Here is a 25,009-nt window from a genome sequence, read left to right as displayed (position 1 = left end):
AAGCTTAGCAGGCAGCAGAACCCTCGTGGCGGAAGAAGGGCTTTGAATAAGGAACAAATGCTGCTCATCTATGAGTTTCATGATTTTTTAGCTTAAAAGAAATGAACATAACATGGGCACATGGGCACGGGAGCAAGAGAACGAAGAGAACTATGTCAAACCCTCGTGTGATGTTTTCTCTCTGCTTTTAATTTTATTCTGACATACAGTGATCAAACAACGGTTTATTTTCCATATTTTTTACATGTAGATGATTAACAATTTCTTTCTCTTAAAGAAAAAAAAAAAAAAAAAAAAAAGCATTGGGAAAGAATGTACATTACTGTGACTCAACAGACTGCTCACACTGCTGCCAAAGACTTGCCCACCTCCTTTGTAGCATTGCATGATTTTGGTTTTCAGGGTTTAAAAAAACCAAGAACAGAAAAACAGTAAATAAAACACATTGGTATAAATCTTTAGACATCTTTTTCCTGTGAAATGTCAAACCTCATCATCTGTTTTTCTTACTGAATAACAACCTGCAGTCCCAGACTGTTTTCCATGTTTCCATGGGAGGAAGAAGTCATTAACAAAAATCAACTTTAAGGTTAAGAGGAAGCGACTCTATCAGAAGCACGTTAGTCATGTATTTTTGTTACCAGTTAGAACAATGTGCTGTTCCTGGAATGCACATGCAGGCTCGTTTCAAAGCTTAGGCTGATGTATGAAGCAGACACGTGCCACAGACCACAGACAGGAGACAGTGCTTCTCCGAACAGCCCAACCACAGGTGACATCAAGACAGACCTACCAGCAGAGCCTCTGAGACTGAGGCAGGACAGGCAGCACTACCAAAATACAGAGCTTGGAAAAAGGTGCCCAGGAACAAACCAGAGAGAAGATGGGAAAAGAGAGAAAATAGCAAAGAGAAAGAAAATGCTTTCTCGTAGCAGCAGAGCTTTGGAAGAAGGGTCAAATGGAGCAGTAAATCACTGTAAGTGGTGAAAGACCTATAAATGCTGTGGGCTCTGGAAAGAAGAGTTTGTTGCATTACAAGCAGCCACAAATACTCTCTGTGCTGAGCCACTCCACAACAAAAAGGCTTTTTGAAGTTAGTACTAACTACCTGTAGCTATGTTTACTTTTAACTGCAACGTGAAAGAAAAAAAGCAAACAAAAAAAAAAGCCAGAGAAGCAGCTTTTAGTATTGGAATGAGAGCAAAGCTAATTCTAAGGTTAGCATGTTATTTGTGGCCCATATTCAAAATCACAGCCACTGGGACGTTCCAAGAAAACTAATAGGTGGGGAACAACAGATTCTGGAAGCACGGCTATTTGCTTTTTCGTGTGCTAGGTTCCCAATATTCTGGTGTCTGTGGTAATTTACAAAACAAGGAAGCAGTGAAATAACTCTGCAAATACAAAAAAGTCTCCGCATCATAGTTTGATTTTTATCCATTTCATGACTGATCACAAATGCCCCAAAATTATAACACATCCTTAGTGGTATCTGATTAGAAGAAGGTACGTCTAGATCAGGAACCTGCATTTTTAAAGAAATTAAACCCACAGACTACTCCAAGGAAGGCAGCATTTCAGTACAGCTTCCTCCAGCTTTTATAACTACTAGAAGTTTAGGGTTTTTTTTTTTGTTGTTCAAGCAGAAGAGCAGAATGATGGGCCAAAATTCTGTCTCACACAATAATACCATCTCTCTAACGCTGGCCAATAACAGGTGTTATTCTCCTGGTTTTATGAAAAGGAAAGAACTTAAGCTGTGCATGGCAATTTCTAGAGGAGGCAATAACCGCTCGGGGGTACAATTCAGAAGTACTGCCTAGATGAGAGCTTTCATGCCACCTCAGTTCCAGCCAGAAGAGCTGCTTTGGAACCCTTACAGCTTCCTAGATTTGTCTTAATACAGCTTGTTGTGATTCGTCTTTATGCTTTCTCTTCTATAGCATTGCTTGCTGAACTTGGCACGCAACATTTCATGCACAGTGGATGATGCAGAACACAGCAAGACAAACTCGGATGGCCATTGTCTTTACTGCACTGACAAACCCTGGAGAGCTGTTAGCCTCAGTTCCGCACAGGCCTCCCAAGTGAAGTGGACATCTGGCATGTCTGTTACAGTGAATAGACAGAAGCAAGATGATTAATGGCTGCCAGAGCCATAACTTAGGTATATATGGTTTTACCTATCCGACAGCTTGTTTTGTCACATCTGCTGTTTTCAGTGCACGTGTTACATGCAGTGATATCGCATGTTGCTGGACACCCACCCCTCCTGGTGCTTGCTGTATCCTCTCAGCCACTTACTGGAACTGCATGACTCCCTCTGGTTCCCTCAACTCACCCAGGATAGGGGCTCTGCTCTGAAATTTGGATGAGAAAGGCAAATCTAGCAGACCTCCAAGCTGCAAACAGTTGAGGTAGCTGAAAGAAGAGGCTAAGAATGTCAAGCTTCCTACACATCCTTTTAGGTTTGTGTTTTCAGACAGTCTTTCCTACTGCCCAGTCCAAAATAGGTCTGGAAAGGGGCGGCTAAGAAAAAAGAAAGCAGGATTACAAGCAAAAAATAAAAATAAAGCACCGGAGTGTGAAGGCCACATGGTCAAATGGAGAAACTGAGGAGTGGAGAGGGAAAAGAAAACTCCAACGACTGGGCCATGACTTCTTGAAAGGAAATGATTTGATGAACAAGGTAGAATTTGTGGCCACAGCAAACAGGAGCTCAGAGCTTACAGCTCTCAGAGACAGGAGGAAGTAGGATGCACAGCTGGAAGGATGCGTGGTTTGACTCAGTAAGGACATTCTTGCTTGTGCCAGAGTCCAGAAGCCTATTAGTACCACAAGATCAATGAGAACCAAAGAGCTCCTGGACAGGATACAGACATGAGCTTTCCTCAAAACCAGCAAGGAGAGATGAGGTTTCTCTCTCTAAATGTACCTTTATTAGGGAAAGATGAATCATCACTTTGGTAGCACCTGTCTCTTGTTTGCAGAAGATTAGGCAACTAATTCAGAGCGGATGCTTACTTTATATACGGTTAAAAATAGATGAGATTTCCTCTATGAAAGTTGTTTTAATAACTGCACATAATTGGGGCAGATAGCTACCATGGCAGAGAGAAGCTGTCACTGAAGACGTGAGTACTCTTGTCTTCCAGCTGATTTAAAAGATCTTGTGAACTCCACAACAGCTGTTCTGTTAGAAGAATTGCAAGAATTGGGACTCAGTCAAAGGGACAAACACTACTGTCAAAGAAGTTCTTGCCTTACTTGCTAGCAACAGGCAGCTGGCTATAGGGGAGAACTATAGGTTCAGCACTACTACACCATTGTTAGATGCCAGCAAATGTCCCAGGTGTGGGACAGATTCTGTTCAGGCTTGCACATAACCAAACATCAGGCATGTGACATGAAGGCAAGGGGAAGCTGGATCCTACCAGTTCTACAGCTCTCTGAAGCCACGTTTATGAGGACTGTGCCATGAAGCAACTTGCTATTCAGGGAGCAACCATCACTCAGCTGGCAGCATTCACTCAGCATGCAATCAACAGGGCCTTGATCTGTACCCTGTTTTTGCTACTTGTAAGATGGCTGCAGAGCTCCTGAAATAGATTGGATGTCAATATAACGAACAATTCTGAAGTATCGACTGGAATATAAGAAAAACGAAAGTAGCAATTAGTCCTCTGTGCTGCACATGTATTTGCATGGCAAGGCTGCAAGGTGGCACAGATATCACACAGAATCACAGATCACAGAATGACCCGGGTTGGAAGGGACCTCAAGGATCATGTAGTTCCAACTCCCCTGCCTGGCAGGGCCACCAAACATACACCTTTACTAGACAGGTTGCCCAGGGCCCCATCCAACCTGGCCTTGAACACTCCAAGGACGGGGCATCCACAACCTCCCTGGGCAGCCTGTTCCAGAGGCCTAACCACTCTCCTAGTGAAGACTTCCCCCTAAATCCAACCTACATCTTCCCTTTTTTAACTTAAAACCATTTCCCCTAGTCCTGCTATTGTCAGCCCTTTATATCTATGATATCTAAACATATACATCCATGCAGGGTCACTTCTCACTACAGGAACACTGTAGGTCATAGAAGATGGGCTTCGTGGCTCAAAGAGGTCCTAGAACGTGTCCAAAGAAGGGCAGCAGAGCTGGCAAAGGGTCTAGAGTACAAGTCCTTAAGAGGAGCAGCTGAGGGAACCGGTTGTGTAGAGGAGGTTCAGGTTGTAGGTAAGGAAGTTTATTCTCAAGAACACTGGTGATGCCTTGGAACAGGCTGCCCAGGGAGATGGCAGCGCTCAATAAACGTGGAACTGTGGCACTGAGGGACACGATTAGTGGGCACGGTGGGGATGGGTTGATAGCAGGAACACAACACACAGCCCTGTACCCACCCCAACCTCAACACCCCCCCCCCTCAAGCTCGCACCACGGCCTGACTGCGTCAATGCAAACGAGGGGCGGGGCGCCCCGCCCGCCGGACGGTGCGGCGGAACAAACCACGGCTCAGACCCGCACCTTCCTCCGCGGAAACGAAAGCTGGTCGAACACAATAAAACGGTTCCGTTTGGGTTGGTTTCCGCTTCAGGATGGATGTGTGGTCAATGGCCTGCAAAAGGCCGAGGGATCTTCGGGGTGTCTCTTAAAGGCTGTCACTTCTCCCCTCGCCCTTTAAATGGTAGCGCCCACCTTCAGTCCGGCTGTACGAGCGCATCCCCTCCCTCTCTGAGCGTGCATTATTCATGAGGAGGCGGGACCGCCGGCTCATTACCAAGGTCGGGCGGAGGGCGGGACTGTGACGCGACTATGACGGATGTTCCGGCTTTCTTAAGGGGCCGGCAGCCGGCCGGCAGCCGCTATTGGGGGCGGGGGCAGCGGTGAGGAGCGCAGCCCCGCTCGGGAGCGTTGTGGGTACGGCCGGCTGCCGCCCGCCCCGCTCGGTGACCGGCGCCCGGCCGGGGACGGGGGCGCCCCGCGGTGTTGTGTAGCGGCTCGGGGAGCCCCGGGGTGTGAGAGGAGGGGGTGCCCCTATGGGATCAGTGCGTGAAAATTAGAGGAGGGGTTGGGGAGCGTAGTGGTGGGGAGGGCTGACAAAAAAGGGTTATTTATTATTATCCAAACGCTCCGATTTCTGTAAATAGCGTAGCGGGGGTTATACGAGGGAAAAAAAGGCTTTATTGTAGGAAGCGGTTATTTTTAGGTTCACACGGCGCTTTGCGGCAGCGCTCGCCCCCGCCCCAGGTTAATTACCTTTGTCTCTCCGTGGGGCCGGGGCAGCCCCGCCGGCCCATGGGGGACCCCGGCCCGACGCCGGCCCCCAGCCGCAGCCCCAGCCCCGGGCCGCCGTGGTCCTTCCCCTCGCCGGCAGCCGCCTCCCGTTCCTCCTCCTCCTCCTCCTGCCCCTTCTCACCCACCGCGCCCGGTTCCTCTGCGCTGTTCCCGGCGCATCCCCGCGGCGCGCAGGAGGAGCGGCCGCCGGCGGTGACACAGCAGCAGCCGGGCGGCGAGAGGCTGGGCAGCGGCCCCGCGCCGGGACACCCCCCTCCCGGCCACCCCTCCTCCGACTTTAAACCCGCTCTCGGCCCCCAGCAGGATTTAAACAAGCAGCAACCGCAGCAGCAACCGCCGCCTCCTCCTCCGCCGAGCCAGAAGAGGAAAGAGTCGAAGCCGCCGCCGCTCAGCCCAGCCCAGCTCGGCGGCAGCCACCCCCCCGACTATCATCGCCACCCCCCTCAGCAGCAGCAGCAGCAGCAGTTCAGCCACCCCACTGACAAGTACCAGCCGCAGGAGCGCAGGCAGCAGCAGCAGCAGCTCCAGCTCCTCGGCGCTCGCCCCCCGGAGCCGCCGCCGAGCCTCGGGCCCCTGAGCCCCGCCGAGCGTCGGGCGGGCTCCGAGCGGGGCGCCCCTTCCCGCGCGGGGGGACCGGCGCCCGCCGACCCCGATGTGGGGGTGGCCGCCGCCGCCTCCTGCGTGAATCCGCCGCCGTCTCCACCTCGTCCGCGGCCGAGAGCCGAGCCGCCCCCCATGGAGTCCCCCCCGAACAGCCACTTGCTGGGGAGCCCCGGGACCCTCCTGCCCGGCGGGCTCGGCTCCGGCTTCAGCAGCCTGCAGAGCCCGGAGATCCCCAGCCCCCATCACCAGAGCGGGGGCGGCTCCTCCTCGGCGGCTTCCCCTCCTCCTCCGCCGCTGCCCGGCTTCGGCACCCCCTGGTCGGTGCAGACCTCGTCGCCGCCTCCGCAGCAGACGCAGCAGCCTCCGGTGTCCAGCGGCGGGGGGCAGATCAGCGCCATGCCGCCGCCGAGCCCGGAGTCCGAGACCAGCTTCTACCCGGGGATCCCGTCGTCCATCAACCCCGCTTTCTTCCAGAGCTTCTCTCCGGTGTCTCCTCACAACCCGTGCGCCGGGCCCTTCAGCAGCCCCTTCTCGGCCGCCGCCCCCCCTCCGCCGCCGCCGCCGCAGATGAATTTACCTCAGCAGCAGCAACAGCAGCAGAACCGGAGGTCCCCGGTGAGCCCGCAGCTCCAGCACCAACACCAGGCGGCCGCCGCCGCCGCCGCCTTCCTGCAGCAGCGGAACTCCTACAACCACCACCAGGTACCGGGAGCGGAGCGGGGGGCGCCGCAACGAGGGGAAGCCCGGGCGGGGCTCGGCCGCGGGAGGGCACCTGCGGCACCGCGGGGAGGCGGCGGCGGCGCTCGGGCGGAGGCGGTTGGCCGCTGTTCGCCACCCGTTCCGCGGGCAGGTGGAGGGGCGCGCCGCTCCCGCAACCCCCGGAGACGCCGTTTCGCCTCACGAAGGGGCCTCGCCGGCGGAATATTTCTCTCCCCCCCCCACCTCCCCCCCGCTTCCTCCCCGTCGGCATGTGGAGAACGCGGCGCGCCCCGAACAATGCGCGTGACAGCTCCCGGCCGCCCCGCCGCTCCCTGCCCGCCCCGCCCGGGGCCGCCCGCAGCGCTGTCAGTGCCGCGGCCGATCCCGAAATGGCGTGGGGCTGCACCCGCTTCGGGCTGTGTGGCTTCAGTGCTGGCTGTAACCAAGCGCACTGTGACAGTTCGGTGTTAAAATGGAAGTTGGTATTGTTTCTTGGAACAGAATAGGGATTGTTGGAAGGTAGAGCCGCGCTCGTTGCCTGCCGGCCTTAAAGGCCTTGGTGACAACGGGCCTCTCCCTCGTTTTTCTTTCATTGTAACATAAATTGTCCCTTAAAAATTAATAGAACAGCGTGTTCTATTAATTTGTGCGGCATTAATTTCATAACCCCAAAGCTGGGATCCCATACGAGGTGTCACAGAGTGACTCTGGGCCGTGGTGGTGCAGAGCTGGTTCTCCTCATTATCAGTCACTTTTTAGAGTAGTCCCCGCACCGTACAGCAGTTCTATCGCTCATTTGCTCTATCAGCTATAGGCAACCCGAAGCTGTGCCCATGGCAGCCCAGCTCGCAGTGTTAGAGCCATGTTAGGGTTCGGCATTATCTCCTCAGGTTTGTTTCACAACACAACGCTGGCCTCTCCCAAAATTCCAGCCGGAGCGTTCAAGTTCTACAGAGTAATTACCTGTAATTACACAGAATGGGATGTTTGCCTGATTACCTGACCAAAAACGGCCTTCATGTTTTTCTGTTTGTTTTCATGGGGGAGAGGGCATTACAGTTCTATCTTAATGTCTTCAGAAAGTTCTGTGTAAACCATAACGTGTCGATGGGCTTTAAATGGAACTACAGGCTGTGGGCTGCTTGCAGCCTTTGGGATAGAAGTGCTGCGTTCGGCTTTAAGCTTAAACTTAGTATATCCACCCCACACCCGTTTGCGTGGTGAGAAAAGCCTTTCCCCAGCAGCCAGGTTTAGAACACCGAAGGTAAATCGTGCTCTGCGCTGTCAGTTGGGCTCAGTGGATCCACCTCTTGGTGGTACAGCGGCCGCCGGGGTCTGTCCTCAGCACAAGTTGTGCTATAGGAATCAAAACTTCTCACCCTGTAAAATCTTTGCTCTGAAGAGAGCTTATGTTTTCATATTGAGGAGCTTAGTAATTGAGGTACATAAATACTTTGTTCTGCTTCTAAGTAGGGAGAAAAATCTCTTAACGAGAGCGAGTGAGCTGTGGAATTCCAGGGATAGTCCGGTATATGACTCCAGAAATACTTGAGCAGTGGCTTCAGAATAATGCATTTTAATGTGGAAACGTTCAGATAGCTCTACAAACAGATTCTCTGCACAGTAATCAGTGCCTTTTTGCTCTTATATGGTAATACTCAAAATATTGGGGTGGAAAAATGAACCTGAATTTTAGTTTTTGAAATCCTCATCGCTGATATAAAATGAGCGACTTGAAATTCTTGTGTTATTTTTTCCAGATATCTTAGTATGAAATAGAATGTATCAGTGAGGTGATTAAATGGCCTGATGCTTTTTGTAGCACCGTGCTCAACCCTGGCATTGCCCTCTGAATCCGTGTGAAGGATCCTGGCAGATCCTGCAAGGATGGAAACCTAAATTGCTAATACAGGGACTGTGGAGGAGGGAGAGTTGCAATAAGGCGACTTCTTATGACTGTATTACGTTTCCTTCATGGCCTCAGTAATGAACTAATACAACATGAGGAAAAAAGTAGTTAATAGAAACCTGAACATTGACTGCTTAGTGTTTCTTAAGTAGGAAAAAAAAAACCCTTTTCAAATATTTTTCAAAATAATATGAGTTAATCTTTCTTTTTAGCCTCTTCTGAAGCAGTCACCATGGAGCAATCAGAGTAGTGGCTGGAGCACAGGAAATATATCCTGGGGAGGAATGCATGGCAGAGACCATCGTAGAACTGGAAACATGGGAATTCCAGGAACTATGAACCAGATCTCTCCTTTGAAGAAACCCTTTTCTGGTAATGTCATAGCTCCACCTAAATTTACTCGCTCCACTCCATCACTGACTCCGAAATCATGGATTGAAGATAATGTTTTCCGAACTGACAACAACAGTAATACTCTCCTTCCCTTGCAGGTAAGGATGGTATGTAACTGGTGTATTCATAGACCTGTGTAGCATTTGTTTGCATTCACTCAAGTAGAATTCAGCAGTGGTTACTGTCCCGATACTCAGTTTGAAATTAGCGTTTATGTACAATTATTACTCTTAAATGGCAACCAACACCAACATTTTCAGTGTATTGAGCAATAGATGATCATTATGGTTAACTAAGAATATTGTCTGTCTCAAAAGATGGAAATGCAGCGAGAGCAAATATGGTTAATCCAGCAAGTATTTTCTGCTTATCACAACACTCCTATTATAAATCCCTTGAAGATTTGGAGTTGGGTGTGGCTTTATTTTGTTCACTTATCCTTGTACACAGATTTTCTTGCACAGCCTCGCAGTCGGCTCTGAATCTCGATCATGGATGTCTTTTTTTTCTGGTCATTTAGTCTGACGTTTGTGTATTAGAAAGATTTGCTGCCTCTGCATTCTAGCAACTTTGATATTAATAAATATCAAATAGCTTTGGCTATTATGTGTCAGTTCTATGAATCCTGATTTTTGCCAGTGACTTCTTTTGTGACTTTAGGTAAGTCACATCACTGCAACCTCATCCATTGTTGTTTGGATCCAATCTTATTCATTATGCGTTCTCTTGGATTCACTTAATGTTACCATTTCTTGATAGCTGAAAACTATAATTTCAGATGCCACTTTCAGTTACTATTTAAACAAATTCTAGGTTACTCTTTTAAGTTACAAAACAGAGCTTAGGTAATTTGATTTAGAAACTATGCATTTTAAAGTATAGCAGATCAGTCCATGAATACTGTATGTTCTTTAATTTCCTTCACGCCTGTATCAGCTTTAGTCTGTCTTACACTGAGCTACTGTATTCCAGCTAAAGTAAAAATGATTGTTTGGAAGGAAAATAATTAGAATGTGGAGGTGAAGAAACACACGGCTATTAGAGTTGTTTTCTTAAGTCTCACACTTAGAAATTTAGCGTTTTGATTTGTCATCGTGATTGTATTATAACTTGTATAGATGTACTCGCATCAGTTAGGCAACCTAAACTGAATGTGGCTGTAGTAGTGGCAAAAGGGTGTTCTTAGGGACCGGGTTTCCCACCAAGGTCCCTATTTTTCTTAGCATTTCAGCGGTGTTCTGTTTGGCATGAGAAGCAACGTGCTGACTGCCTGAGCGAGTGCTGATACTGGCAGTATTCATGGGGCTGACAGCGGGGTTGGGCCATGCTGAAGTTGGGCCTGAGAACTTGGGAGGATTTGCCCATTCTCTGAAGACCTGTTCCGTTAAGTAGCTTTGTTAGTTGGAAGATCTTGAGTCTTTTATTTCCTCACGGGTGAAAAGATGGCAAAAAAGATGCCACTCTTTACATTCAACCTGATCAACTAAGAAAAACAGATTACAGATAGGGAGTGCTTTGCAGTGTGCTTCAAGAGCTTCAAGTTAACACAGTCTTCTCAAGATATTAGCTAAGGAATTGGGTTAAAAATATTAACACCATTATATGTGGAAAGTGTGGTGATATATCCACAGGAATTTATGGGCAGCAAGTACAAGTTGTGAATATTTTTACTTCCTCAGCATGCTTTACAAGGCAGGATGACTATTGCTTTGAACTGTAAGAGGCATCTGCTGTGGTCATCTAATACAGAAGAACTCTTTTTTTTTTTTTTGTCTAAACAAAAGTCTTGTGCATTCCAACTATAATTTAAAGCATTTCATTACATTAGGGTAGGGAAGAAAAGCTCCAGAAACATAAATTTATTAAGTTTGGGTGGTTTTTGGGGAGGGAGATGATGGGTGCGCTCCACTATTCCTCTCATCTGAGAACAGCAGAGCCACCAATTAGCTCGACCTTCTTGTCCAGCTATAGTTGTGTTTTACATGTCAATCTCTCTTGCATGTATGAAGTCATAGCTGCCGAAATCAGTAAAAATACTCCTATTTGAAGGCTTGCTACTGCTATTGTGGAAACATTAGATGCTTCCATAAATTATTTTGCTACATTGAATTGGTGTTCTTATTTTTCAGTTTTTATACTATTGTTATGGTTGATTCTTTGTAATGACTGCTAAATTCTAGAAGTCACAATGAAAAGTTAAATAGAGTTTAGAGCTGGTGCTTCTTTTCATCAGGACTTGTGTTGGCAATTGTAGTGCTGTCAAACACCCATCTTGTTAATTTGTGCTCTGCTTGTCTCCTTCCATAAAAGGCTGAGGTATTTAGATTGAGGATTCTTAAAGATACAGTAGCCGTTTCTGCAGACATTAAAAAACAAGTCATTTGAGGCATTTTGAAGTCTCATGGCAGAACACTTACATGTATGTACAAGTTCCCTGTTACTTTCGAGCTTCCTCAGTGACTGCAGCCTCACAGGGCTGTTCAACAAGTACCACATCATTGCCAGTCTTGCTGAATACTTCTCCATGTGACCGCACATCAGTGTTTTAACTGCAGTCATCATTTTGCATGGCAGGGGATAAAGCATCGCTCCTCCAAACTTCAGCTATAGCTGTTTTAAAGCTTTTTGGTTAACTCGCATTTAGCAGTTGAGGACATAGAAAAGCCAGTGCTCTCACTGATGGACTTCCTGCAGATCACTCATGTTCTGCTGAGCATTTGTGAAAGTTTTCTGGTTTTGCTAAGTTTGATGTTCAATGTCAGTGAGAAGAGCAGCACAGAAATTGTATAAAAAAATCAAAGCTTATCCCTTCGGAACTTCTTTGGTGTTTGCGTTGATGGAGAGGGGTTTCCAAAATAGAGCTGACACTAATACTGATGAAAGCAATGTTTCTTGGTATTAAACTAACATATCCGGGACACTTAGTATGATTTAGTACTGATAACTAAATTATACATTGAACAGATGAAAGCAGGTTTTCTGTACTTCATAGTTGAAAGTGAGGGAGATCCCATGTGAAGCTGCATTCTCAGTGGCTCTACTGGTTACAGTAAAGCTGCTTTTGCTTAAGGATGTCTTGGGAATTTTAGTTTGTTTTTGTGTTTTTTAGAATAGAAGTAGTTAAAATACCACGATAGCATTGACTTAACTTGTTCATGTATAAATCAACAGTCATCTTTTGTGACTTACTGTAAGAAGCTTCCCCTCCCCCTTAAGATCTTAAGATCACATAAAATACATTGACTAAAGCTCTTTCAGAGACGAAATTGTAACTACAAGTTCTAGCTCTGTCACGCTGCTTGTATCATTACAGGTACTCCACATAGGAAAGGATTATTGCCGTGCACTGGAATCACTGGGGAACAATTAGAAATGCATGTCACACTATCTAACTTGGGCATTTTAATGCAGTAGCCTACTTCTCTCCTTAAAGAGAACCTAGGCTCCTTTTTAGGTAACCTAATTCTCTAGAAGAACAAACCTGTCACCACTGACTGGGTACAGTTCAGTATTCCACTTCAGTCTTGTGTTACAGGTGTTTTATTCCCTGATAAGACAGTACCAAAAAAAAAAAAAAGAAAGAAACCCACAGCTGAACATGGGGTATAAAGTTTAAAAATACATTTGTAATCCCTGGAACTGATTTCTCTTAAAAAACATGCTTTGAGCATTTCCATGTCTGAAACAACCACAGAAGGTAGAGTTTTGTGTCTGCTTTTTTTCCCTATTTACATTCATTGGGTGAGGAAAACAATAAACCACTTCTAAATACACATATATATATTAGTTTTATATATATATAATTGTGTACTAACTCTATTTGGATACAAATTTAATGTTTCTCAATATCTTGCAAGTAAGCTTATGAAAAGCTATGACGAGTTCAATAAGAAGAATTTTCATTCTAGTAAAAACACAGCGTCTAACTGAAATGAATACAAGTTTAGTTTGTGTTTCTTTTGAATTCAGGAAATACATGGCATGTCTGGGTGTTTTTCACCTTGATTTGTCCTTCCTGTTTGTTCAAACAAACAGTACATGTAATGTTCGTGGTCCTGAAAGCTGGACTTCATTCTTCTGTGTTTGAGCGTAGCTCTCCAGCCGGGAGTTGTGTGGTGAGGCACAGTCTCAGAAATGCGGATTTTACTTTTTCTGTTTATTTTGAAGATTGTTGAAGTTGCAAAGAAAACAAAACCCTTCTGAAGTGAAATGAATTTTAAAATGGTACTTTCCAGCAGGTGTTAGTTTTTAGGTATTTAATTTCAGCTGTTGTCACATTGCTTTTGTCTTACAGTCACCCAGAATGTCAGTTTGTCTGTGTGTCAGTTTAAGGTGGTTTACTGAGTGTGCATTGTTGTCTTAACTGGCAGCTATTCAGATGATACACATACTGGCCAATTCTAGCTGAAGAGTAACATTTTCATTATAGGTTCTTAATTGCCATATTTCTACTCCTAAATAGGTTGTCAGTTTATTCAGAAGTGCTGAGAATTTTGCTGCTCTGGTTAAATGGGGAAGACCTTGAAAGTATCTACCTGTGAAGCTATCTTAGTCTACAGATGAGTGTGATTGTCTGAGCACTCATAAGCCAGGCTTTTCTTGTTTATTTGTACTAAGGCAACACATGCAATAAAACAGTGTCTCTGGGGTTTCTGATGGAATAGATTGGGTGCCTGGATATGATTAAATATCACTAAAGCTTATGCACAAAACCAGATTTCTGCATTTTGGGGACCCTACCGAGGACATCCCTAATTGGAGGGTGTAGCCTATTTACAGGCTCTTAACTTCAGGTTCAGTACTTTTGAACAAACAGTGCTGGTGACTAGATAGATAAGCAAAGGGATGACTCAACTGAATGTCTGTCAGATGTGTAATGTAAATGTATGTATGCTTTTCTATCTTTTTCTAAACTAAGAATTCTTACTAAAATTTAGTTACTCAGCTGCTTGCTTAGTTCATGCAAAAATTGGAATTAGGAAGATTGAACAAAATATTTAGCATATGATGGCATATATGTCATTGGTATGCTAAGTAGCATATCTAACCTCATTCACTGTGCCAAAACACAATTCTCTAAAGTTAAAATGAATGTGTTCTCACTTGAGACCTGTCCAAGTGTACCTGTACTGTATGCCCTGATGTATTTATATTCCAGTACTCAAGACTGCAAAGATGCAGAATCCTAGAACTTAATTGGGAAGGACCTCAAAAGGTTGTCCAGTCCAACTTCCTAATGAATGGGGACACCCACAGCCAGATCAGGTCACTCAGAGCCCCCTCCAGCCTGACCTTGGATGTCTCCAGGGATGGAGCAGCCACCAGATATTTTTGGGAGCTGTGAGCTGGAGGAGATTTTCCAGTAATTCTGGATAAAAGCTTCCCCTTCAAATGTCTCATATAATGATCTTCTAGTTACGTTGTCCAAGCTATTCATAAACAAACCTTCTGGTGTTGCCTCGTAAGTCAGTCTTGCCAAGCTCTTAATCATCTCCATAATGTGTCTGGTTTGCTGCCAGTTCATGGATGTATATTCTTGAGCTGAAGTATTCCCTTGTGGATGCAGTAAAATGCTGTTGGGATTTTTTTGTTGTTGTTTTTAAATACATACGTATCTGGGAAGTAGGCATGTCTTAGCCATAAGAACTGTTCTTGGTGTATTTTAGGCCTTATTTAGCTGGCTTATGCAGCTGATTTTTGTCATTTTTGACTTCAAAATACTTATATTGTCAAGTTGACTGTTCTCAGATGTCTATAAGACGTTACAGTTCATTGTTACCACTAATGACACTGTGTAAAGTAACCGAGCAATTTCGTGTGTCTGCTTTAAAGCTTTCTGCTTCCATTTTTATAGAACAAAAACTGTAGTAAGTTCTATGCTTTAGTATTGGATTTCTCATTTATGATACTGAGGGATTCAGCAAGGGGCATGTGATTACAGTATGTCCTCACTAAACAGAATGACTCCAAGTTTGAACGTTAGTAAATGATGACATCTTAAAGTATATATTATACTGTATTGTCATATTATTACTCCTAATGTTAACACTGAGCAGTGGAGTACATTCATTTACTTTTTTAATCTGTGGGAACTTTGCAACTAAATTAGTTGTTATTTCTAGTCCTAGAAAACGTTCTTATTCAGGTCATTTTTAAGGCAAAAAATAAAAATGGAAGTGTGTTAACCTTCACTTTGGGAAATGATAAAGGATAAAGTTGTTGGTTTGTTTTTGTTGTTTTTTCAATTGAGCTTTTAAATCGTCAAGGTCAAAGATACAGAGTCTCTTTTGCAGCTGCCAAGACGGAACTCTAACCTGACTAACAGCTTTATGACTTGTAAGTTGTTTTTAGCCACTGTTGGATTTATTCAGAATGTGGAGGGACACACAAAGTAACATATTGTAAAGATATTAGCATTTACTGAATTCAGTACCTGTGTCTGGATTCCTGTTTTCTTAGTTGTTTTTTATTTTTTACCTCAAGTGCTCTTACAGATCAGTGCTTTAACAAATGTGCCTAAAATTCAAAGGTATTTTGCTGCTTAACTGTGAACATCTATTTTTAGAGTTTGCGGAAAGGATTAGCAAAATTGCATTTGTAATTTAATAGTTTCTGACCACGTCTGTGTTTACTTTATGTATAAGTGACAATATAAAGCTTTGAGAGGTGACTGCTCTGAGGCTCTGCAAATGCTCTAACTGAATAGTCTTTGCATAAATTGTGTGGGTATCTATGAAGTCCTAAATACTTTGGACTAAGAAAAATGCTTTATTCAACAGCTCAGTGTTGAAAGTGGCTCTTCAGAGAAAGCCGACTTCCTGCCATTCATCCCACATTTCGATATTTGAGGGGAGTACATCTGAAATCTGTCAGTCCTAGGGCTGACTGCATCCTCTGCATAGGATACTTCATGCTTCCCCTAATTGCTAGTTAGGGCCAAATAGAAATTAAATACCACTCTTCTGTAAATTTGCTCGCTTAGTCTTGGCTTCTGAGGTGACAACTTCTATCAGAGTGATGTATCTCTGAATCTTTAGAACACCTTTTCTGTTCTTCCATGCTTGTACGCAGATCTGATTCTATAATTGGAAAGGTAGGTCAGGCAAGATTCAAATCTTTCCGCAGTTATAAGGAGATGAAAAACTAGTGTGAGAATATGCAGTGCTTGGGAGTAGTTAATTTGATCAGCCCTGGGAAAAGCTGGTGTTATGCTGTGACATTCCACTGAGGCATGGACCTTCTGACACAACCACAGTTTACTTGTTTCTGAGCACAGGATTGATAAGACTTCTTCATGTCAGGACAGCTTAGAAATACATACGTATATGCATGTTAGCATACTGTTAGGTATCAGTGCCTTTATGTTAATAAATCTAGTTTAATTATTTCAAGAAGGTGGATAAGAGGTGATCTTCGAAATCAACCTGGAAAGACCTTTAAAACAATATGGAAGTGTTTCTACGTTCATATGTATGGGAGATTACGTGAAATCATCAATTTAGCGATAGTAGTTTTTGTGCTTGTATTAACAAAAATCACAGTGCAAGTTTTCTGATGGAGCTGAGCGTGCTGTAATAGCGTTGTTCCCCTTCAGAGCACTGTGGGCATTTTTCTGCAGCAGAACTTTCTAGAAAACCTTTGTGGATATGACCTACATTGCTGACATACTTTTAAGTTCTGCTTTGAAATGAAAGCTTCATATTTGCATAGATTATAGTTGTTCTTTAAAAATATGATGTACGCGTTTGGGGAACATAAAGTAGCAGTTAAACATTATAAAGCCTTAATTGCCCAAATGTTTGAAATAAAGCTTTTCCTTGAAGGACATCTCACTCCTTTAGAGGTAGCTGCATTTCAGATAGAATTGTTTTAGTGGAAATAGTTGATGTTCAGAGCTGGAATAAATCTTAAAAGTTTGAAGCGTTTACCACGTACGTGTTACCCAAGGACAAGAATGATAGTAGTGAGTTAGCAGAGTGTAATGCCTGTATTGCCTGTATTTAAATTCTACTTTAGTGCATTCACAACGTTTTTATATTGTGCAGTGCATGGCTGTATTATGTTTTCACTGTCGGAAACAAAGTAATACAATTCAAATAACTATTATTAGCTTCAGAGAAATGAAATGTCTGAAGTGCGAGGTGAATGGGGAAAGCTTATTTCTTCTGCTTCCAGCAGCGCAAGACCTTTCAATTTAGAAATAAAAAAGTTGCAAAATGGAATGTTGCAAAGGTGAAGCTATATTAAACCATGCCACAAACTTGCTGTTCTTTATTTTTCCTTTTCTCCAAGATCTGCAAGCAAGTGAGCTGGTATTAACTATATCAGAATCCTTGCTTAAAAGCTTCACCAAAGCAAAGCTGAAGTACAGCTGCTAGTGATACTTCACGGAGTCAAAGAGTGGCTGAGGCTGGCAGGGATGTCTGCATCCATTAGACGTGACCCAACACCTGCCCAAGCAGGGACACTCAGAGCTGGTTGCTTAGGCCCACATCCAGGCAGCATTTGGGGATCCCCAAGGAGGAGATACCACAGCCTCTAGGTGGTACATGTTCAGTCACCTGAACAGCACAGAAGTGCTTCCTCTTGTTTTCCAGTTTATGTCTGTTGCCCTGTTCTGGTACTGGGCATCTACAGATGGTTGTCTGTATCAGTATATAAAGCAATGATGAAAATATAAGAAAATTTTCCTAAGTGAGCCTGTACCAAAGATCACCAGTTACACATGCCGTACTGCTCATTTTACCAAGACAAATTCTTTTACATCATGGGCTTCAAAGGTAGCAAAGTGTTGATTCTGTTTACTCAGCACTGGATTTTGCGAGAGTATTTTCTGCCTATGGTACAAGTACAGAAGTTAGTTGAATTTAAGACTTCCTTAAAAACAGTGTTATCTTCTGAATGCTGGTTGCTGAGGGACAGTAGGGAGCAGATGCAACACTGTCACAGCTCACACCTTCTATTGAAAGCAAGTTTGCAGTAGTAAGCAGCTTCTTTTCATAGGTTGCTATTGAGAAATAAACTTGTAAGGGCATGGAAGACGATGAGTCATTTCACTTTAATTCTGCTGCTGCTTAGGACAACCTGAGAACTGAATGAAAGCCTAGTAGTCCCAAAATGAGGTTGCTGTGAACTCAGATACTACAGGAGACTCATTGGTGCTCAGATCACCTCAGACCATCAGTAGCACTTAGCCTGGGTCATGGAAGGAGATGAGAGAAATGTAGTGGATTTTTCTTTTAGGATATCATTGAAATTATATGAAGGTTTCAATTAAAAAAACAATAAAATCTATTCAAATAAACATAGTAAACTTTTTATCCTACTGTTTGGTTCCATGATACCTACAAAAATCCATTACTTGGAGCAATTGCATAAGGCAAGAGAGAGCTTGTAAAGACAGCATCTCCTTCATTCTAATGTTAAAACACACTGACTAGGCTTTTAAAGAAGGGTGAAAGTCACATTTCGGTTAGATCGTGGCTGGTTTTGCAGAGCTCTTTGTGGATCATGGTTTCTGACTCAGAGAAAACATCTCTTTCAAAGCTTGCTGTTTTTTCAACCCTGTTATTGAAGAGTCCCTGCTTACTGAAGGGCGTAGTTTGAATTCATCTCAGCTCTGCTGAACTGTCATGGGAAATGTGGGTCAGAACTCTTCTGTCCCATTATGTATGTACTGGCTGTAGCATTAAAGAATTCTAACAGTCATGAGGTAGGTGTGGTGTATTCCTAACTGCAGAGTTACCACAGTACAACCAGAGAGGAGATAATAGAAGGAATCCTGTAATCGTGCCTTAAGTATGATACAGGCCAGCCAAAAGCCTTGCAAGTAGAGGAGATTAAGGTTTTATACAAACTATTTTCAGTCTCTGAAGGTATTCCAGAAAGACCTTTCCTTTTTTTTTTTTTTCATCTATCTCTGCAATTTTGAGGCATTAAAAATGCAGGAGGGAATGTCCGAGTTAAACATTAGATTGCTGAAAATATTTACAATTTATCATAATAACTTCTGTTCTCTCCAGTGAAAGTGTTTGTCAGACGTTACGGTAACTTTTCTTATTAATCTTAGCACTTGGAAATAAAATAAGTTCTGTGTAAGGCTGATAATCTCTTAGTAAGCTTTGTGACATTTTCTTTCATAGCTTAACTTTAATTTTCCAACCTTGAGCCATTTAGCTTTGACCAGTTGTAAGTCATGTCTTTGCATGCAAAGGGTCTCAGGTTAATGACCCAGAAACCAGGGAGTGCAGTCTTAGCAGGGGGGTGCGTGCCTAGGAGAGATACTTAGCAAAGCAGCAAGAAAATGCTTTCTTTCATTTGAGGTGGCTGTCCTTCTCATAGTTCCCTGAGTAAGGTGCGGACCTTACTCACTATTTAACTTCTGCATTAAATTAAATTGAGACATTAGTCTCCACTAAACAACTGAATGTTGAGCTCTGCTGTGGATCTTTATATGTGATTAAAGCAGATCCTCTGAAAGAAACAGTCTATCGAACTGCATATACAGAGGAGTTCTTTGAAGTGCATTTCTAGTTTTATATTTGGATGCTATTAAACTTACTGTTAATAAGTTAATATACCTTAAGCTTTTGTATTGCTATCCGTCTTCAGAGTATCTGAGCATACCGTCTTTAGCAGACACTTATGTCTTCCTATCAAGTATCCTGTTAAAAAAAAGTATAGAATTTGTATTCCAATACTAAGGATTTTGTTCTCTTTTAGGATCGAAATAGAATGTATGACAGTCTGAATATGCACTCTTTGGAAAACTCCCTTATTGACATTATGAGAGCAGAGCATGATCCACTTAAAGGTATGTTATTATGCTAAATTAAGAAAAAAGGGTCATCCATTCTGCATATTTGAATTAACACTGATTGCTAATTTAGTTTCTAGGTTCATATTAAGATATGAATTATTTTCTCAAGTTAAACAGGTCAGTCTCAATCTGCATTTTCCTGAAAACATGGATTCACAAATGTTTAAAAATTACTTTAAACCTAAGCTTTAGTGTCTTCACAGGTATTATTTCCTTTCCACTCCAGCCTTCCCCCCTCTCCCCAAAAAAATCATAGCTAGGTTTATGTGAAATTTACTTATTTGCTGCAAGGAGTTCTGCCTCAGTTTGTAAAGACTCACCAATCTGCTGCAGTGAGCCAAAAAAAGGTGGGAGGGGAATCAAAACACTACCAGTGAATCTTCCCTATTCTTTGCAGTGGAAGCCAATACAAAAATTATGTCAATTTCAGAGCCTGTGGAAGATGATAATGCGTGGAGTTGTCTGATTTCTGTTAGTTCTAAAAGGTCCAGAAGCACGTATTAACTTGTGGGTTCCTTCTGGAGTCTGCAGAAATAGTGAATATGTGTGACCTTCAATTCTAACTTCTCTGTTTATTGTACAGTAACTCATTCTTTTAAGTTGTTTTTCTGTCCTTATTCTCAGAAGGAGTTTATCACTGAACGTTAGGGCTCAAACTGCTTTATTTGGATTTATCAAATACTGCTTTGTTTGTGGTGCTATAAGTAGACTGATAGTTAACTTTCAAGCAATCTAAGACTTCAGAATTGCTGTGCCAAATTCTCAGTACTGAAGCAATTAAAAAAAGCCTCTTTTCATATAGTTATTTACCCTCATCCATACCATTTCTAGAGGTCCCTAAGCTTAATATATGTTGAAGTTATATGTTAAGGTGTGTGTTACTAATGCAGTAGACAGTCTACTCATTGTTTAGTAAGGTCTGTATTCAGTTGGCAGATCTGTAGTATAGCCTGTAATAGTTGAAGTTGAAAGGCTTTGTGTTGCATTTTTTCTTTCCAAACTAAAAATCCCTGCCAAGCATCAGTAAGTCCGTAGCGTTTGGTTAGCTGATTAATTTTCCCCTGTGTTAGATTGGAAGCTGCAATTAAATTTTCTTAGCTGTTCTTAAATCCGACTTCTTGTTTCATGATGCTTACAGAAAAGGAATTCCAATTGTAACAATTTTATCATTACATTCTACCAATAAGTTCAGTTTCTGTCCAATCTGCGTGTTTATTATACGTAATGAAGTAACTCAGAGCTTGAAACCTGTGAATGTTAACCCTGTGGCGACAGCTGTGCCCTAAAAGCACCTGCATGCCATCACAGACAAGGTAACTAATTCACTATACACTCAGGACTAGTATTTTTTTGTTATCTGAACACAAGTCTACCATCAGGATGGTTACTAAAATCAGAGAATATACATCCTCAGTTATAATACACCAGTGACATTTCTCACATGCCTGAACACCAAGCTGTTTCTTCACTTCTTCTGTGCTCACTGATGGGACAAATGGAAGTGGTTGCTTTGTGCCCTTAGCAGTTCTTTCTTGTTTTCATTTTGGTTTTATAGTGTAGAAGAGTTCTCAGAGGCTCACTAAACACATGAAAGCCCTATTTTTATTCTTCTCATCATATTTCATTATGATACACTATGTGAAATCTGTATCTTTCCAGTAATGTTTTTTTTTTTGGAGAGAATAAGGCAAGACAAAGCTTTTAAAATGAAGTGAAATATGTCCATATATAGACATTTTTGAAAAAGTCAGTGAAGGTTCCATAGTTATTCTGGGCTTTCTAGGGACATGAGTGTATGGTTTCAGTCTACAGTTGACAGACTTCTTTTTCTTTTAACAGTTTTACCATAGTACCCTTCCAGTGAAAATTCTGCTATGTTTTCTGTTTGAACTAAAACAGATGGAAGCCATAGATAGTGATGAATTCAAAGGAAATTCTTTTCTTCTTTTTTTGTTTGAGCGCCAGAGAACAATGCACACACCAGCTGAATTTTAATGGAGTAATCGTGTGCTATTATTTAAATAGATTGATGAAGATGCTTTTTTTTTTTTCCTTTGGAAGTTATTATTTTAATTAAAATCACTGCATTATTAGCAGTGAGACAAGGGAAATATTCCTTATTGATTTTACTGACTGGCGGGAAGCAGAAAACATATCCAAGAATAGCTTCTCAGTCACTCTCTATCCCTCTCATGTTTAGTCACCATTAGTTGGCATTTCTGCAACCTCCTAGCAACTGGAACTTCTCTTTTTTTTTTTACAAACCCTGAAACACTGATTTTGTTATTTCAGTCCCTGTGGCATTTCTTTCACTACAGCAAATCTGACGTTTAAATAAGAGGCCATCATATCTGCTTACATAATGCAAAGGACTGAGACTGTTATTACTTTTTATTCTTACTAATATATAGGGTACTTTGTTGTAAGTAAAGAATATTTTTATAACTAGAGAAGATTTTTATGACACGTTTTTCAGCAATCTAAGCACACTGAAACAATGCATCTTTTATATCTGACCACAGCAGTAAAATGAAAGTCCCTGGAATTTTAAGCACGTGTTTCAGATTTAGCTGCTTACAATATCTGGAGTATGACTAAGCATCTTGTCTCAGATTGTGCACAATGCAGAACAGACACAGTGTGTACTATTAGCTCACGGCTCCCAGTTTTGCATTTGAAGATACATTTTAGAAGGAAGTCAGATTTCACAGTTCTTGCTTTTCGTGAACTTGAAAAACCTTTATTGCAAATATGATTCACTGAATGCTAAACTTATGCCTGCCAAAGGTTGTTTGTCGATGCATAGTTTCAGCTTCTCTTTGATGAAGCTTAACTACAGACACAACCAAAGTAAAGGATTTTTGGAATTCAGTGAAACTTTTTGGGGGGAAGAAGTGCTTGAATTCACTAATTGTTGAGGCAAAGATATTGATCCTATTAAAACTAATCTTCCCAACTTGTTTTCTCAAAATCCACTTTATAAAACGATAGTTGATTACCCATTCCAATCATTAGAATGTAATCCAAAGTAAATAAAGGCTAAAATCATTCCTCTTCACATTGTTGTTCCTAAATGTCCTTTTTTTCTTTCTTTCTTTTCTTAACCCTTAGAAGGGTGGAAGATAACCTAAAATACCAGAATATTATTAGACCAGACATAAAACCCTTGTGTACTTGTATTTTTATTTTAACCTCCCCCCAGATGTGAGTCTTTCCTGATGTAGAAAACTTTTATTCAGAAAGACCAAAACATTTGATCTAAAATCTATGGAAAAAATGTAAAAGAATTACTTAAATTCTTCATGGAATGTGTATCCGAATTGTGAAGCAGGTGATTTAATGGAATTTATTATCTACTGTTTAAAACACTTTTCTAGTGAATGTAATGGTGATTTCAATGCAGTATAAAAGCTTGTCTTCAGTAAGGCAGGAGTACTGATACTTAACTCCATTTACCAGCTCTGCAAGCTGGTTATAAAAGAGTAGAAAACTTCAACTAGTCATGCTAATACAATTAACAAGAACAAATGTGAGGAACTGAAATAATACCCCCATTATATAGCTAGTAACAGAAATAATTAAATAAAATATAAAATGAAACACTTGTGGAAAATAACTTGATGCACTTAGGCTGCTCTTTCCTATTTTCATATCCCCATTCAGTTAGTTTAGTTAAACTTTTCAGCTGTTCTGTGTGTTTCTTTTAAAAGCAACCTGCTGGAGGACGCCCAGTGAAGTATAAAGGAAAGGCAGCAGTGACTGAACAGCACAGTAGAGAACGTTTTCTTTGGATCAGACAACTCTTGTTTTCAAATAATTTTGTTTTATATTTTACATTAGGAAGAAGTAAGACTTAAAGTTACACAGTTGTATCCTGGGGTAAACTAAGGGTTGGGGGGGGGGAATCCTCCTATTTAAGTCCTATAGAGTAATTTGCCTAAACACATGGACTGTCACAGACAGCACATTTGGCCTCATTCAAGCTTACATAATTCTTACACAAGCATGTGAAAGTGTAGTAGCTAGGCTTTCTGTAACTAGGTGTTGTCCAAACATGGCTTTGTGCTGTTGTCTTATCTATGCTGATTCAAAAACGGAGCTTTCTGAAGCTGCTGAAGCTCAGCCATTCCCTGTCTGTTAAAGTAGTGTGGGAGAAGCTTAACGTGGAAGATTTTTCTCTTCCAATCAAGAGGTATACTGAAAAAAAGAAAGTGGGAAAGGAATTTGTGATTCTTATCTCTTCGTTCAATCACTTGAGACTTAGGGGGGAAAAGAAGGGAAGGGGGATGCAGATAATGAAACATCAAACTTGTGAAGCTGTGAGCCATCAGTGTTTTGAGTGGTCACTGTAGATTTAGGTCTGACCTAAATGCTTTAATATTTGGGGAGTCCTACAGAAAGTGTGCGTTTCCTATAGTATATATGAATTTGCCTTAAAATGAAACTGTATCTGCATGTTCAGAAGAAGCCTGGAGAAAAAGAATCTTATTAATAATGTGAGTTTACAGACATGCAACCAAAATCACATTGCTTTTTCCTTGTCGTTTTTATTATCAAGGTTTTTAATTGGACATAGTGGATAAATTGGCCTGCTGAAACTAATTTGCAAGCTTGTTTTTTTTCCATCCTCGTGGAAGAACATGTTGTGAGATATACATACCAACCAGTTACGTTAACATTACTGGTGTCAATGTGGAAGAGGGGATTAAATTTAATAAATCATCAGTTGCATAAGAAATGTCAAAACTACCTGCTTCTCCTCAGCTGTGCTACTCTGAATTTAGCTGTGGTACAGAACAATCAGTGGGGATGTGCTGAAGTTCCTAGACGCAGGTTTTCACAGGGAAACTTCCTACAGTGTGACAGTTTGTGATGGAGTACTATAATACCATATAATAGCCATTGTATTTTTTCAAGTGACGGTATGGTTCTAATTGTGGGTGCTGTAGAGCTCTGTTCTCTTGGCAGTCAGTGAAGTGATATTCATTTATCAGGAATTAAATACATGTATTATTTAAATAGTAGATCATTCTGTTGCTCATTTGTAGTTGTTATACTAAACCAGTGTTAGCATCTTTCTATCTAATTCAAGTAATTTTTTAAGCAAGTAGAAACCACTGGAATAACTAGAATAAGCATTGAATGGTCATGCAATTCAAGTTTCCTGACGCTGAGGTGAGAAGGGAATAGATGGGATTTGTGGTGAAGGCAATTTTAACAGCATTAAACAACATTCGATGGAACAAGCAGAGTAGGAACTAAAATGTGATAGCTAAGTAAATTGATAC

The 25,009-nt window shown here is 42.2% G+C and overlaps 1 protein-coding gene across 2 annotated transcripts in view; it reads left to right on the top strand.

Moving 5' to 3' along the window:
• The first annotated feature begins 4,870 nt into the window (after positions 1-4,870).
• CPEB2 (cytoplasmic polyadenylation element binding protein 2) overlaps positions 4,871-25,009 on the top strand; it is a 51,212-nt gene continuing 31,073 nt past the window's right edge. For both annotated transcript variants that reach the window (XM_015862762.2, XM_015862761.2), the window contains exons 1-3: positions 4,871-6,603; positions 8,722-9,000; positions 19,625-19,715. In XM_015862762.2, the coding sequence (XP_015718248.1) occupies positions 5,299-6,603; positions 8,722-9,000; positions 19,625-19,715 (1,675 nt within the window). In that variant the 5' untranslated portion in view covers positions 4,871-5,298. The remainder of the gene's footprint in view (positions 6,604-8,721; positions 9,001-19,624; positions 19,716-25,009) is intronic.

Source organism: Coturnix japonica, chromosome 4 (genome assembly GCF_001577835.2).
Source record: "Coturnix japonica isolate 7356 chromosome 4, Coturnix japonica 2.1, whole genome shotgun sequence".
Classification (NCBI taxonomy): domain Eukaryota; kingdom Metazoa; phylum Chordata; class Aves; order Galliformes; family Phasianidae; genus Coturnix; species Coturnix japonica.
The sequence above is the reverse complement of the archived record's forward strand: the minus strand, read 5'-3'. Positions and strand labels throughout refer to the sequence as shown.